Raw genomic sequence first — 14838 nt, forward strand, 5'->3', positions numbered from 1 at the left:
CTCTCCAAGTGGCTGGAACCTCTGGGTTAACTGTGTCACTAGACCAGTTAGAGCTTCACTTCTATGCATCCCAAAATCCATTTAAGAAGGCTGAGAAATGGAAAACATTCTAGTAAATGGTGCAAAACAGGTCAATAGAAGTTTAGGATACAGTCCGAAGGTGAGGACAGGAAGGATGGTGCAGTTTCTGCTAGCTTGCAGGCAGAACCACTCATGCTTCAAACTGTGCATGCTCAGAGCAATGTGGACATCAAGAGAACTGCAAACCCTGGTGAGCAGATTTGCAGGCACAGAATTGTTCTGTTAGGTGGTGACTGCGGTGACTCCACTGCCAAACTGCAGATGCCAGTAACAAAGCTTGCATCATGACATACCCCTGTAAGAGCAGAAATCTGGGGAAGAAGACTAAAGATTAGGATCCCTTGAGTGGCAGGAGTTGCCATTTCAGGAGCTGGAGCTTTAGCAGTGGTTCTGAAAGCACAGCCCTGTGTGCACAGTGCTCCCTGTTGAGTCGTGGAGCCACAGCCAAAGCCTGGTGTTAAAGAGTGCTGCTGAAGACTTCTGAGAGAGCAGACCCTGCCGGGTCATCTGGACCTGTTCTCTGTTGCATAGTACTGTGCACATCCCTGTCTTCCACAGACTGTGTGCTCATGGCCCAGGACTTGCCCTCTTCATCCAGAAACGTTTTGCAGGGCTCCACGTGTGTCCTATGGACGTCCTGCCTTGCTTCCTCGTACTTGCCTTTCCCATCTTCTGGAAGGCTGGATGCATGAGGTAAGAAAGTGCTCCGAGACCCATCGAGGGGAATCTTTAACTGCTCATGAGAGGTAGGTTCTGGAGACAGATCTGAGGATCTGATGAGGTGCTGGGTGTAGATCCCCTCGGACAGGGAGCCAGCCTGCGTCTCGCTGTGCACACGCAGCCAGCGGTGCTGCCGGCTGAAGTAGTTGTAGTGTTGATGTTTCCCCAGCTTTTTTCTCCCCAAAAAGCTCAGTGGCTGCTTGGAGCTGGAGGACTTGTCTGTGCTTCTGGATGTCAGCCCTGCCAGGGTTAGGTTGCTCATGGACTCCGTGCAACACTCGGGGTTGGTGTCAAAGGTGCTGCACTCTGACCCTTCTTTCAGCGTCAGGCAAGGCTTCATGTCGTGGACTTGGAGAACATCAGGAGCACTGCCACCCAGGCCACTGCCAGCCTGCTGGCTGATGTCATGGGAGGAGGAGTAGATCAGGTCGAGTTCTCTGGGGCTTAGTGCATCACTGGAGTCATAGTCACTGTCGGTAGGAAGGAACACTTCAGAGCAGCCTTCTTCATCTGAGCAGGGCTGGGAATCTGCAAAGAGCAATGATGAACACTATGAAGAGAGGCACAGGAAAGAAACTGATGAATGAACATGTCTGTGTTCCTGTTATTATTATCATCCTCCTCCTCATTATTATTATTCCCATCCTTATCATCATCCTCCTCATCATCCTCATCATCCTCCTCATCCTCATCCTCATCCTCATCCTCATCATCATCATCATCATCATCATCATTTAATTATTATTTTTTACTTGAGAATGAACTCTACAGTTCTGCCTATGTGTGTGTGTGTGTTTCCTCTGTGGAATTGTCTGTGAGCCAAAGGTGACAGCAGAGACAACAGTCAGGGAGGATTTACAAATGTATTAGAGCAGGGATGGAAGAACTGGGAAAACCAAAAAGGAATCACTTATTTTATGAAGTACAGGGAAGAATTTGAATTTTAACTAAGTTCTGAAAGAATCATAGAATCCTAGAATGGCTCAGGTTGGAAGGGACCTCAGAGGTCATCAATCCCAATCTCCCCACCATGGGCAGGGTTAGGTTTTCTTTTTGTTTAATCTAATCAGGGCAGATTTATTCATTTTCATTGACTGTATGAAACTGCCATTTTGATAAAACCCAAATGATTCCAACCCAAATGGCCATGGCAGTTGTTTAATGCAGCATCTGTTGCTTTTGTTTCTACTGCTTCATTTACTCATTGCTTAAAGACAGCTCAGCAGAATGATGGTTTACATCTTCCTTATTCTGTTAGCAAATTAGGGGCTACTGTTTAATTGGCTTCATCTTTATTTGATGTCATCCATTTCTTTCCAAAGTTTACTTTCCCAGCTGCTCAAAGAAGCAATAATGATCAATGAGGTTGGTACTTATTTGTATGACGCTGTGCTTTAAAGTGCTTGTCTGAAGCACTGAGAGCACTGAACTGTGTGAAAGTGACTGGTAAATCACAGTGGCCTGCTGGCAAAGCAAGAGGAGCAGAAAAAAGAATTCCTCCAATGTGGCTAGAAAATGGCTGTGACAGCAGAGTAACAGGAGGTGACAAATGGAGACTATGGAAAAATCTGACTCAGAATCTGGGAAAAATGATTGGAAAGTGTGGTGAAGAACAGATAGAGACATGAGTGATGGGAAAGAATCAATAGCTTTTGCCCTTAGATTCCTGAAGAGCTTTTGCCAAGGTTCTTTACTACAGGTTGTGCAGCAATGAAGCTGTGACTGAGATGAACTCCCTCCATCAATAGCAGTTTGTTGGTGTAGACAGCAAGTGCAGCAGTCAGCTTTCACTGTGGATGGATTTGACTCATTCCAGCCACCATGGAGGAGTCACTGAGAGCACTTGTCCCTTCCAACCTGTTCATTAAATGCTCTGCAACAGCGAGGTGACAAAGCTGGTTGGTGATGAGTGATTATTGTGAGTAGCTGGAAATGAGAAATGATTGTAGAAGGATCTCAGGACACTGAGTGGCAAATGATTGTTAAACTGATTGTTGAAGTACCTCTGCAGGGGAAAAAATATCCCTGCTTTTCTAAAAAGATATACAAGAATTGCTATAATTAAAGGTGAGCTCAAAGACTTCACTTGGTGAACAGAGCAAAACTCTCTTACCACTCACAGCTTTTCTCCTCTGGATTCTGGCTTCAGGTGAAGGGGGAGGTGAAGGAAGACAATCAAGATGTGAAGAGGTTGAGCTGATCTTCTTCTGAGGGTGTTCTTCTGAGAGGTCCACAAGCTTCTTAATGGGCAGGCCAGCTGCTGGCTGCTTGTATCGTGCATACTGCAGTGCTTCTGTGATCCATCTCATCTCCTTCCAGATCTCATCAATTTGCTGTGGAGACAAAAATGGTGACAAGTACAGGTCAGTCCTCACTGAAGGGTGTACTTTCTTTAAGAACCCAAGTCACTGCAGGCAGATGTCCTCATGGGACACTTCAGACTCAGGTCATCTGAACTGTCTTTGGTTGGGTGCTTGTTCTCCACCGCTGCAGAGGCTGCTTGAGGCACTTAGGTACCTTAATTAATAACCTCTGGTTTGGAGGGGTGAATCCACGCCTAAACTCTCACATGGAAAGAAAATGAAAATTGTCTCTTGGTGAGTTTTGCAGCACACTTGAAAGCTGTTTTTGTTCTATACTGCGATGCAAGGCAGACTTCCTGAGCATCCTCACAAACCCAGGATTCTGTTCAAAAGCAGAGTCCTTTGGGCAAACCTGGTTATTAACAGAGTTAAGACCATACACACACACGTGGAAGAAGAGGCATACATGGAGGGCTGAAGTACAGCTAGGAGCCAAACTGCAGATTTCTCTCTTAGCATCACTGTGGTCTGCACACATTTTAAGATTATAAAGCTAGGCTGAGAGTTCTACCCTGTGCCTGTCAGTGGCAGCAAGAGTCAAGTGCCTGAATCCATAGCAGCAGATAGCTTTAAATACTGATGATACTTGAGAGTCTTTTGATAATGGAACACTTTTGCCATCTCCAAGCAGTTCAAGATCTCTGATGACTGAGCAAATGTTGCTGCAGCCAGCAAAGGGCAGTAGCTGTGAGTGTGGTATCTTTCTGTTGCAGTGTCCCTTCTAGAACTTTCCCTGTACTTCTCTTCCGGCAGAAGACTCTGCGCTTAAAGGAGCGACCTTCATGTCAGTGTTGCAGTGTTTAAAGGAAACTGTTTTGCGGTTACACCAGCTGCATCCTGCAGCAAGGCAGAATGAGAGCCCTGGGTGGGTAAATGGACAGGCAGAAGTGAGGGGCACTTAGTGTTATCAGAGTCTTATCAAGCTGGGAAGTAACGGAGGGATCAGATGGAAGCAGGCTGCAGGCTGGTGAGTTCTCCGATGAGTTCTCCAGCACAAACTCCATGCTGGAGATGCTGCTTCACAAAACGTGCCTTCAAAATGTGACATTTATTGCCAAGGGATACTGTAGATGCCAATTTAGCTAGGCCAGCTCCTGATGAGCCATGGTGGAGGCAGGATAGCTGGATAGATGGATCTTTGTTTTGACCTAGTATGGCCATTTTTATGTAAAGGTGAAATCCCCACTCCAATGATGTCAGTGCAAGCCTTGCCACTGAGTTAATTTGAGCTAAGAATATACACTGATAAGAATAGCAAATGATTCAGGGATTAATTCATAATCCTACATCATTGCAAGACTTCAGTGCAGCTCCATGAGGAAAATGCCAGTTAGCAAACATCTCACCTATTTGAGTGTGGAGATCTTTCCTTTCTGTGATCCTCGCTCAACCCCAGACTACAACCACCCAGCGTGCAGTTAAAACACCAACCTGGTGGCTTCCCTCCTGCTGCCATCCTGCAGTGTCTCCTGGGACAAGGGACCAAGCATTTTAATGCCCTGTACTTCTTTTTACAGTGTAGGAACGTTTGAAGCATTGTGCTATATAAAGCAGAGCTTAACTTCAGGTTTAGCTCCAGTGGCTGTAGGTTTCTTTTCTTGCCATACTCACCGGGTCCCTTATCTGCTGGTTAGGGTTGTTTTGGGTTGGGGTTTTTTTTTACTTTTTTTTTTTTTTACTTTTCAGTTGCCTTTTCAAAACCACACTTCTACAGACTGCCTTGCTCTTTACAATGTTTGGTTTGTGTAGTGACTTCAACACTGTCTTAGATCTAGGATCACACAACTGCTCTTGCGGTTTCGTGGTCACCCCTGAAGGCTGCTGTATGCGGTGGGCTGAGATCTTTTTGCCAATAGGTGGAATGCAGCTGGTTTTCATTCCAGAGGAAACCTGACAAGGCCAATACACTGTCACAATAATTCAGCACAAAACACTGAAGTTTCAAACATTCTCCCCTCTTTTCCCAGTGTACATATGTGACTCAGACACTTTGGGAGCAGAGGAACACAGAGCTGCCTGTGCCATGAGGGAGCATTAATATACATAGGCTCAGTTTTGATGGGAAGGAGAAAAATGTTCCCAATTCTTCTGCAGACTGGGAAAAAAAAGCTGGATTTTCTGCCTGTGAGAATGGGAAGATGAGAAGATGATTGAGCAGTGAAAGTACAATGGAACATTCCTCTCTGCCCTGCTGCAGGTTGCCAGAAGCTCCAAAGTGGACAAGGCAAAGGGGATCTGAAGTCAGAGCAAAGAACAGAACATTATCATCTTGTTCATAATTTTGGAAGGCCAAACATGTTATCAATGGGATAAGTGGTTGTCTTGGCCTCTATTCCAACCAAAGGTGGCTTGAATATTAGGAATATCGAGCTATAAAGTCATCTGCACCTCCCTTGCAGAAAGACAGATCACCCATGTTCATGGATGCAGCCTGAAAAGGTCATGAGTTTCATCTATAAATAACCTGTGGTCAAAACAGTTTGCAAAGGACAGGCCCTGCTGTGCTGCTCAGCAGGGTGCAGAGCAAGATCCCTGAGCTGGGAGCAGTAAAGGAAAATCATTGTGAGAGGGAGAGAGCAAACCAGGTAGACAAGCATGACAACATCTGGGGGACTGAAGCAGCATCGCTGCAGGGTGCTGGACAGACTCACAGATGCTTTTTGGGGTTGCTTTGCCACCTTCAACACAGAGCTGCTTGTGTCACTGTGGAACTGCTGCTGAAGATTGTCCCCACAACTGAGTGGGAATTCCCCCTTTTTTTTTTTTTTTTTTTTTTTTTGTGTGTGTTTTAATTGGCAATTTATCCTGGTGAAAAATGTCCTCAGCTGACAGAGAGCAAAGCTCTCAGGCAGAGGAAGGGCCAAGCGTGGCAGTGGCTTAGCCCACGCTGGCTGGGGGTGGGTTTTACAAGCAGACTGACACGTTGCTTTATAACAGCCTAGTGTAGCTGTCATTTGATTTCACCCATAAAACCCCTTGTATAAAAGCAACAACCAAGGAAATCGTGTTCTGGGCTTGGATTTCATCAAACCAGAATTGCACTTTTGATACAACTGCTCCTTTTATGATGTCTGTGAATAATTCTCCATTTAGATTGCGAATTACAGCCCTGTGCCTATTTTTTTTTTTTAAAGAAAGCCACCTTAAAATCTCCTTGGAATAGCCAGGAACAGACTATTACCTGTGTGTAGTCCATAACTTGCTGGTGTCTTTGTTTGGCTGCAGCGACTTCACTGTCTGAAATTGCTTCCCTCAGGGACTGCTGGGTTTTCAGAGAGTCCAGCTCTATGACAGCAGAGAGGCGGCAATACAGGCTTAGAAATTTTTCCTTGTAACAGCAAAAATGAACTGTGAAACGACCAAGTGCAAAGGAGACCTTGTTAGATTCCAGCTATGTATGAAATACGAAATCCTCAGCTTTCAGAACACAAATTGCACTAAAGTTTAATTGCTGACTCTCTCTGGATGGGTTACTTGAAGCTAGGTGTAAATAACAGAGGCTGTGGTTCTCTGCTCGTTGGCGCTGCCTTTGCTCTGCACCCATTTCCAAGGGGTCATTGCTAATTCATCTCTAAGTGTAGGGATAAGGAGGTCCTTAGCATGCAACTCCAGAGGCTGTCCTGCCCTTGACAGCTTTAATCAGAAAGGCTGTTTCTGAGGCTTTTATAGCTCATCACTTCTTTTATCAAGACAATAGTGACAAGACTGGAAAATGAACCTCATCTGTTATTTTTTTTGTTAATTGAGTGTTTCAGAAGCAAGCATCGTTTCCAAGGCTGATAACTCTCTCTTGGGCTAGGCCAGCTGAAATCAGGAACTGCAGTCCTGAAGGACTCAGCAGGAAAAGCGTTTCAGTGGTATCACAGTTTGGGGGAAGCAATTAAATCTCTTAGAGGTGTTCTCACACATCATCTTCTGAACTGTCATGCAGAAGGGGAACACAGAAAGTTCAGACTTAGAATAACCGAATGGTTTGGGTTGGAAGGGACTTTAAAGATCATTCAGCTCCAACCCTCTGCCATGGCCAGGGACACCTCCTACTAGATTAGGTTGCTCAAGGCCTCATCCAACCTGGCTTCTTCCAACATGACCTCTTGGCTTTGTACAATTTGACTTTGGAGTGGGCCAGGTCTGTCTGACCTACCTGGAGCAGAGGTAACTAGCAGAGGGAGAAGAGCCTTGGTGCCATGGAGCCTCACAAATGTTCATTTATCTGGCCTCTTACAACTCCATCATTCCAGAACCTGCTCAGGCAAAACTTCTCTCTTTGGGATGTCTCTAGACATCCCAAAACTTGCTGAGGAGGACAAGCTTTCAGCAGTACTTCCCCATGCATCAGTGCCTCCAGAAATGCAAGTAACTATGATCCAGCAGTGAGTGTCAGCTGGCTTACTGCTGCCAGCTTTTCTGGGCTGTGGCATGGGGTTTTCCAGGGTGTTTCATGTACAAATTGCATGCATTCTTCTTATCATAAATATTAAATAAGAAATAAACCCCTGTACCATGTGTCCACTCATCCCGTAAAAACAACAAGATAGCAACAACTGAGGAGGATTTCTCCGGCTCAGAAATCCACTTACAGAAACCTCACTAGCAAAGCAATAAAGGCTTCATCTGAAGATAGAAACCCCACCAAACAGACTGAGGGAAAGAATTCTGCCTGCTGCCTTCCAAGTGATGCCAAGATACTGCAGGGATCTGGCCTGAACAGTGTGTGGTCTTGCAGTATATATGCCATATGTGGTGGACTCTTGAGTGAATTACAGCCGTGGTTTCAGCTCCAGTGCTGAAGTTTCTGCCCTTTGTGGTTTTTAAGTCAGACCCTTTAATGTTACTTTAACAAATGTTGCTTCAACATAGTCTTTTGTGGTTATGCAATTATATAGTTGGTAGCCACCAGTTAATGGGGAATGGAAGCTTCTAATATTTGAGATGTGAATCACAGTCACTTTATGGAAGATCAGGGGTACATCTATAATAAGTCATGTAGACATGCCATCTGCCTTTGGCCAGATGATTGCTTGCTTCCAAAAATACTCAGAAGGAAAATTCATCTTTCCATACAGTTTTCTCCCCCATCAAGTACTTTCCCACTACAACAGCATCTCTGAACAGAGAGGTCTGCACCCTGAATGCCTTTTGAGAAGGTTGCTCTGTCGGGTGTCCCTCTGCAGCACTTCATCCCAGCTGTTGATGGGATGCAAACCGTGTCCCATGAGGTGACTCCTGCCCCTGGCCTGTGGACCATGCAGTGAGAGTTAATAGCCTGCAAAGCCTCAGCAGAGGTGAAGATGCTTCATGCTTTGGCTGTCACAGTGTGGGCAGCAGCCACCCCTCAGAGGGAGATGTGACGTGCTCCCTGCACAGGATCTAACTGCAGGCTGCAGGGCTGCATGTCAAGAAGGTGGTGAGCCTGGCTTTAGGGTGCTACAGCCATGGCCATACCACCCAAAGCACTCAGCTAACCCTCCTAGTTCAGCTGTCTTAGTTCTCCTCTGAAGGGGTAACTTCTCCTTGGCAGCCCACACCAGCTCATGTCCTTTCTGTCTGTGCCACTCATAATGTCAAGGCAGCTCAGCCATCATCTGTCCTCCCACGAGCAGCATTTCCTCCCCAGATTGTCACAGGCACCACTTTGTGTGCTCTGGCTGATGTGACATGAGCATCATTGGATTTTCCTGCCTGATCCAAATGTGTTGCTGGATGATGGTAGGTCATAGATCTATTCTGACTGCAGGAAAGTAGTCTTGGTAAGAGCCTCCATTAACATCTAACCATTGGTCTCCTCCCTTAGTGACCCTAACATCACTGAGCAATGATATGGAGGGACTGGGATGGTAGTGCTGGCAAGTGAACACCTGAGAGATCACTGAAGACACAGCTGCCACCAGAGACCTGTTCTGTAGTGGCTCCTTGTGTACTGAGTCCATCAGTTCTGGCTCACATCTTTCCCTTTTCTCCAAGGTAGAGGAAAGAAAGATATCCAATTTTACAGGCCAGAGGGAAGCAGAGGAGACAAATGTGGAAGGCTCAGCATCCCCTGTACTTACAATATTCTTTCTAAAAAACTATTAAGTCTTTATGAGCTGCTTTTATGGGGAACCTTTCTTTTCTCTGTGGACCAAAGAAGAAGAAATGAAAACTAGATGACCTTGAAGCTAATGCATCTTATACCTTCTGTTAGACAGCTGGAAAACTCTGCTTTGGGGAAGGGTTAGCCATTCAGCAATGCAGTGGAACAAGAGGGATGAATCTGCTGGCAGCACAGGATGTGGTTCCTAAAGAAACAGATCCAAGTCCACTGCTTTGGCTTTTTTCACAACAGGCTTTTCCTGCCCCACGGCAATAAGACTGAGTCCCCTCCATGATTTCAGCAATCAGAAGGGAGAAGATGACCCTCATGCAGAAAACTCCACTCAGCCCTTTGCCAAAGCTGCGAGGCAGTCAGACCTGGAGCAGGGCCATCAGCAGTCAGGGGCTGCAGGCATTCTCCTCTACAAACCAGCTGATTATTAGTGTGACAATTTAGAGAGATGGGGAGGGATGGGTTGTGGGTTTTATTTGCATCCCCTTTCACACTGTGTTGTGTGCAGCTTTCTGCTTCTGGTTTTGCAAGAACATCATCTCCCAGCTGAGCTGAGGGACACTGAACAAGTGTGGGCTTCGCTCTCCGCTTTGCATTTCACTAATGATGGCCACAGTCTATGCTTTAACTGCCCTGCTCCCTCTGTAACTTGTACACAGTTATAGGCAGGGCTGTTGCCAAAGCCATCATGTGATTTATTGACTCTCCACTGGGACAAGGGGGGGAAAACAGATACAACTTTGTGATTTTATTATAAGGAGACTGGGTTAATATTTCTAGGTGAAGCAAGCTACTATACCAAGTTCAAACATCTGAAGAGGGAGGTTAAGAAATCCTGAGTGTGGGGTGTAAGGATTATTCTGTCCTGGGGCAGTGCAGACGTCGTCTGAGGCAGGGAGCAGGAGAAGAAAGGAGACATTGTGACCCAGTTCCAACACCTCCTGTGTGTACAGACGGAAGTGCTTAGCCTGTAGAGGGACACGCGCGGGGGGGAAGGAATGGGAGAGAATTACAACATGGCACTTACATAAACAACACCCCCAATGGTATAAAACATTAAAGAACATTTGCACAACATCAAGCTCGGAATTTTTATAAAACATAAATATTTGGGGGGGTGGGGGGGTGGGGAAAGACCCTAAATGTGGATTCATGTCACTACATAAAATAAAGATTTAAAGCTGCAATGTTCCACATTAAAACAACACAGGCAGGCACAACTTGTCCCCCCCCGAAAACAACATTTATGTTTCTTATTAGGCAGAAAATGATCACATGCCATGTGCTTTTCAAGATTATGATTGCATAATTATGTGAAAACATGAAAATGGATTCAATTAAAAACCTTTAAGATTCAATTTGGGGTTGGTTAAGAGAAGTATGCAGCTCTCCCTCAACACAGCACTGAAATGTTTAACAAGTGCTGCAGCAAGAGAAAATGGCACACACAGGAGTTGGCCTGAGGCTGCTGTGGAGCTGCTGTGTGCAGCTCTGCCTCGTACCCTGGGTGTGCACCAGCCTCACTGTCCATGACTCTGCTTACCACAAAGCCAATAAAAAAATGCAGATGCAACTCTGCTGAATTAAAAATCCAATTCATTAACATAAAAGTTGGGTCCTGTGTCATCAAAACATTTACAAGGGTCTTTAACTGCAGAGTCATGTTTCTGTCTCTCTCCTGCACAATGGAAGAGCCTAAATGCTTGGCAGGCCTGCAGCCTACTGCACAGTGATGGAAATATTTGAATCCCTAGCTAAAAAAAAAAAAAAAAGAAAAAAAAAGATGCACAAAAGCTTTAACCTGCAAGAAAATACAGTAGCATAGAAGCTGTACAGAGCCCTATTGAGTTGGAGGGACTGGCCACAAGGCAGCACATCATCTGTCTTCATTTGGGATTTGCTTGAGTCTTACTTGGCTCTTCCCAGGCTAGAAGGTGCAGCACTGATAGATTCCTTTTTAAAAGCAAAGCCTAAACCTTTCAAAAATCAAGAGATGTGAAATCAGATGAATTTATTTTAAGGCCACATCTTTCTAGCTGCACAAACAGATTTTGAAGTGAATATTAAGATGATTGACTTCTGCTTGAAGCCCTCTTTACCCTTGTAGACCAAAATAAAATGGAATTCATGTAAACAAGAAACAAAGTCCTTAGCTTATGTTTTTGTGGCTCTTTCACATCACAGATTAGCCTCCCTGGCTTTATTTCTTCACATATGCATTGCTTGTGCCTAATTGTAAATGCAGAAGCCAGATAGCTCTCCTCACCCTCTGCAATCTGGGGGTCTGGAACTATGTGTTTTACAAGTGCTACGTTTCTCTGTGTGTAAAACAACAGTAGAATGCTGTGTCTTCAGCAGACCTTCCATACACCCTCCCTCTAACCTCCAGAAGAACTATCAGCTGCCCTGGAAAACCACCAATTTTCCTTTGCCAGCTGGGTGAAGGTGCTCACAGTTACTATTTGTGTGCTTATTTGCACCCCTACCTGAAGCTGCACAAATGGGCTAGCAAGCACCAAAGTAGGAGCTAATGGAAAATGTGTCCCTTCATGCTTACATGCCCAAATATCCAGGGGAAGAGCTGTTTCTTTTGAAGGTGTTCCTCACCCACATTTAGAATAATTGACTACAAAACTTCTCAGCTTTTCTTGCCTTGCTAGCTGTACCATTTAATCCCTACTTGCAAGTCACACACTTTGTAGCTTTGTGTGATAAGCAGCACAAAGGAAAGGTGATAAACAGCACAAAGGAAAATACCTGATGCAGAGGTAGATTGATCTGTTTAAGGAGAGCTTTCACTGCCATCTGGAGCTCATACAAGAACAATTGAGTAGGGCAGTCTGAAGTATGATCCATACTTTCCACAGATTCTGAGCCAGAAAGTGTTTGGATCCATTCCCACTCATCTCTGTACGTTGAGTCAAGTTAAAATTAGAAATATAACAAAAGTTCAGTGCACAAGCAGGAATTCAGTGTATGTGCATTTGGGATCTGTTGATAGTTTAATCCTCATATAGCAAAACATTCCAACCTTGTGCAGTCTTGATTGTTTGTTGTTAAAAAAAATCCAAGCTTTGCAAAGTTTGATTTTTCTAGCACATGCACATCAGGCTGAGCATTCCTTGCAAACCTCTGCAAGTCCAACTGCCTTTGAAATGTTTCACTAAGGTTTCCTCACTCCAGGTTTCCTTTTTCACATAACTTCATTCCCTATCTGCCACAGCATTCTCAAAAGCATGCATTGGAAATGGCAACAGTGACAACCAGCAGGAGGTTTAATTTCTGTGACAGACTCTCTTGTACTCACTGGAGCCAAAGAACTTCCTGGTTTGCTCAAGACATATCCATGCTAGAGCTGATAAATATGGGAATCATCTTTCTGGATCAAATCCTTAATTCACCCTGCTCAGTATTCAGCCTTGACAAGCAGCCAGCACCAGTCAAGAAAAAGAGCACAGGAAACCCCACTACAAGACAAGTAGTAGGATATGGTTTGATTTGCTCCAAAAATAAAGGTCTTAAACTTCAAGAGTCAGAGGCTGTGATAAACTCTGAAGCACTCAGCTTTAGATTCCTTCCAAGATTGCTGTTGATATTAATACTACATCAATACTACATGGTGTTGGTATTGATTCTACACTCCTTGCTATCCATAGAGATGGATAGCCAGTTCCCTTTTTATCTCATGCAAAATTATCAGCTGGTTGCTGAAATGCTATGGGATGAAAAAGCTTCAGAAGAAAAGCCAACAAAATGTCTGACTGTTTGCAGCTACTGCTTGCTGTGGATTAGAGCAAGAAACCAACTGTTACACAAAGAGAATACCCAGAAAAATCACCACACCCCCACACCCCCCCATTATGGTCGGTGGAAATCAACAGGAAGGCTGATGCTGAGTTCACTGGCTCAGGGCTACAGGCTATGGTCTTCCTGGGAGAGATCTGCAAGATCCTTAGCACTGAGCACAATTTGAGTGACCACAGAATACTGCCCTTAAAACCCAGGGGCTCACAAGTCCATGTGCTGGACAGGACTTCAGAGAGGTGCTGGTCTCTGTGCTGACAGGATGCCCAGGGATGTGGTTGGGGCTCCATCCCTGGAGACATTCAGGCTCCAACTTGATGTAGCCCTGGGCAGCCTGACCTTGTTGGAGGTGTCCTTGCTGACTGCAGGGGCCTTGGACAAGATGAGCTTTGAGGTTCCCTTCCAACCTAATGCAACCTGTGACTCTGTGCACCCACCTGAGCCAAGACTTGCTGGCACCTACAACTTTGCTATGGCTTTTAAATTCCATCAGTTTCAACTGAAAGCAGACATCCTCTCTCTCCAGCTGTGTGTGCAAACATGGAAATGAACAGACTTACTTGGAGACGTTGCTGTTGTCTCGGACTTTGACGTGACACAGGACATTAGGCAGCTTCTGCAGCACCAGCACTTTGATTTGGTCCACAGAGCTGCAGAGTTTAAGGTAACCCAGGTACAAGCCTGGAGGGAGGCGCTGCTGACTTCGTTTGTGATAGGAAAGTATGTCCTGGTTTGAAGAGAGACAAAATCTTATTTTTATTTATTTATTCTTTTTTGTTTCCCCCCACATAAGCAGAAGAGTTTGAGACCAAAAAGCAGCAACTGTTTTGACAGCCAACTTTCTGTTTCGAGTGTTCTCAACTCACAAAGCATTTCAGCACATCCTTAAGCATACAAATAATCTCTGGTAGTTTGGATGCACTTTGACAATTTTTTCACTTGAAGCCACACACAACTTCTCTGTGATCTCCACCTCATGCAGGAACTGGCTCTATAAACCTGAGATTTCACTCTTCTATACTACTGGAATAGTTAAAATGGCTTAAATAAGCCCCACCTCTGAGCTCCTGCTGAGCATTTCAGCAGTGTGCTGGGGCAGGGAACTGCTTCAGCTGACAAACAGCTCAGGAGAAGCAGGAGGCATCTTCCAGCCAGAGCAGCTCCTTGGTCCGTTTTTGGTGCTACACCAAGCAGAGCTGAGCAGCTCTGGAGAAAAGCTGTCACCTGGGCTGCATAAACCTGTGCTGTCACCAGAGAAATCCCTGCTGAGTCCCAGCCTACATCCCTCTCAACCTGTGGTGTGTCACCTGCCGTGCACAGGGAGATCTCTGGGGTTGGTGGGTTGCCAAGTTTAATTGATGGCTGGCTTGTTCTGAACAAATATCTTCATCAACAGACAGAGCTCAGAAGGCTCTAACAAGGATGGTGGACTTGCTGAAGCCAGCAGACATTTCCAAGGCTATGTGTAGCAGTCCCCCCAAACTACCCTAAAAATGATGTCTGCTGCCAGCCTGAGGAATGTGTGCTTCTGCCCTGGGTGAGGATTAGACACCTGGCCTTGAGCCTTTGCTCTTGGAACCATCAAATTATCTGCCAGTGCTATGCTTGGCTCTGGCCAATGCAATTAGACCCTCATTTTCACAAGCACTTCATGAACCAAATACCCATTGGATGATTAAAGAAGTAATACAAGAAAGGGTGGGCATTAGATAGGAATGTGTAAACCATTAGGGGAACATTTTTTCCACTGAGATCTTTGTGGAAATCTGATCAGGCCTTCATTTC

General features: G+C 45.2%; 1 protein-coding gene across 1 annotated transcript in view; it reads right to left on the reverse strand.

The window, feature by feature from the left end:
- Positions 1 to 538: 538 nt before the first annotated feature.
- The window catches only part of ANKFN1 (ankyrin repeat and fibronectin type III domain containing 1), a 58862-nt gene continuing 44562 nt past the window's right edge, over positions 539 to 14838 (reverse strand). The window contains exons 13-18 of the mRNA XM_054393966.1: positions 13614 to 13780; positions 12007 to 12157; positions 10049 to 10217; positions 6346 to 6512; positions 2915 to 3134; positions 539 to 1329 (exon numbers count right to left, since the gene is read on the reverse strand). Coding sequence (XP_054249941.1) covers positions 539 to 1329; positions 2915 to 3134; positions 6346 to 6512; positions 10049 to 10217; positions 12007 to 12157; positions 13614 to 13780 — 1665 coding nt within the window. The remainder of the gene's footprint in view (positions 1330 to 2914; positions 3135 to 6345; positions 6513 to 10048; positions 10218 to 12006; positions 12158 to 13613; positions 13781 to 14838) is intronic.

The sequence above is a fragment of the Indicator indicator genome, chromosome 29, assembly GCF_027791375.1.
Source record: "Indicator indicator isolate 239-I01 chromosome 29, UM_Iind_1.1, whole genome shotgun sequence".
NCBI lineage: Eukaryota > Metazoa > Chordata > Aves > Piciformes > Indicatoridae > Indicator > Indicator indicator.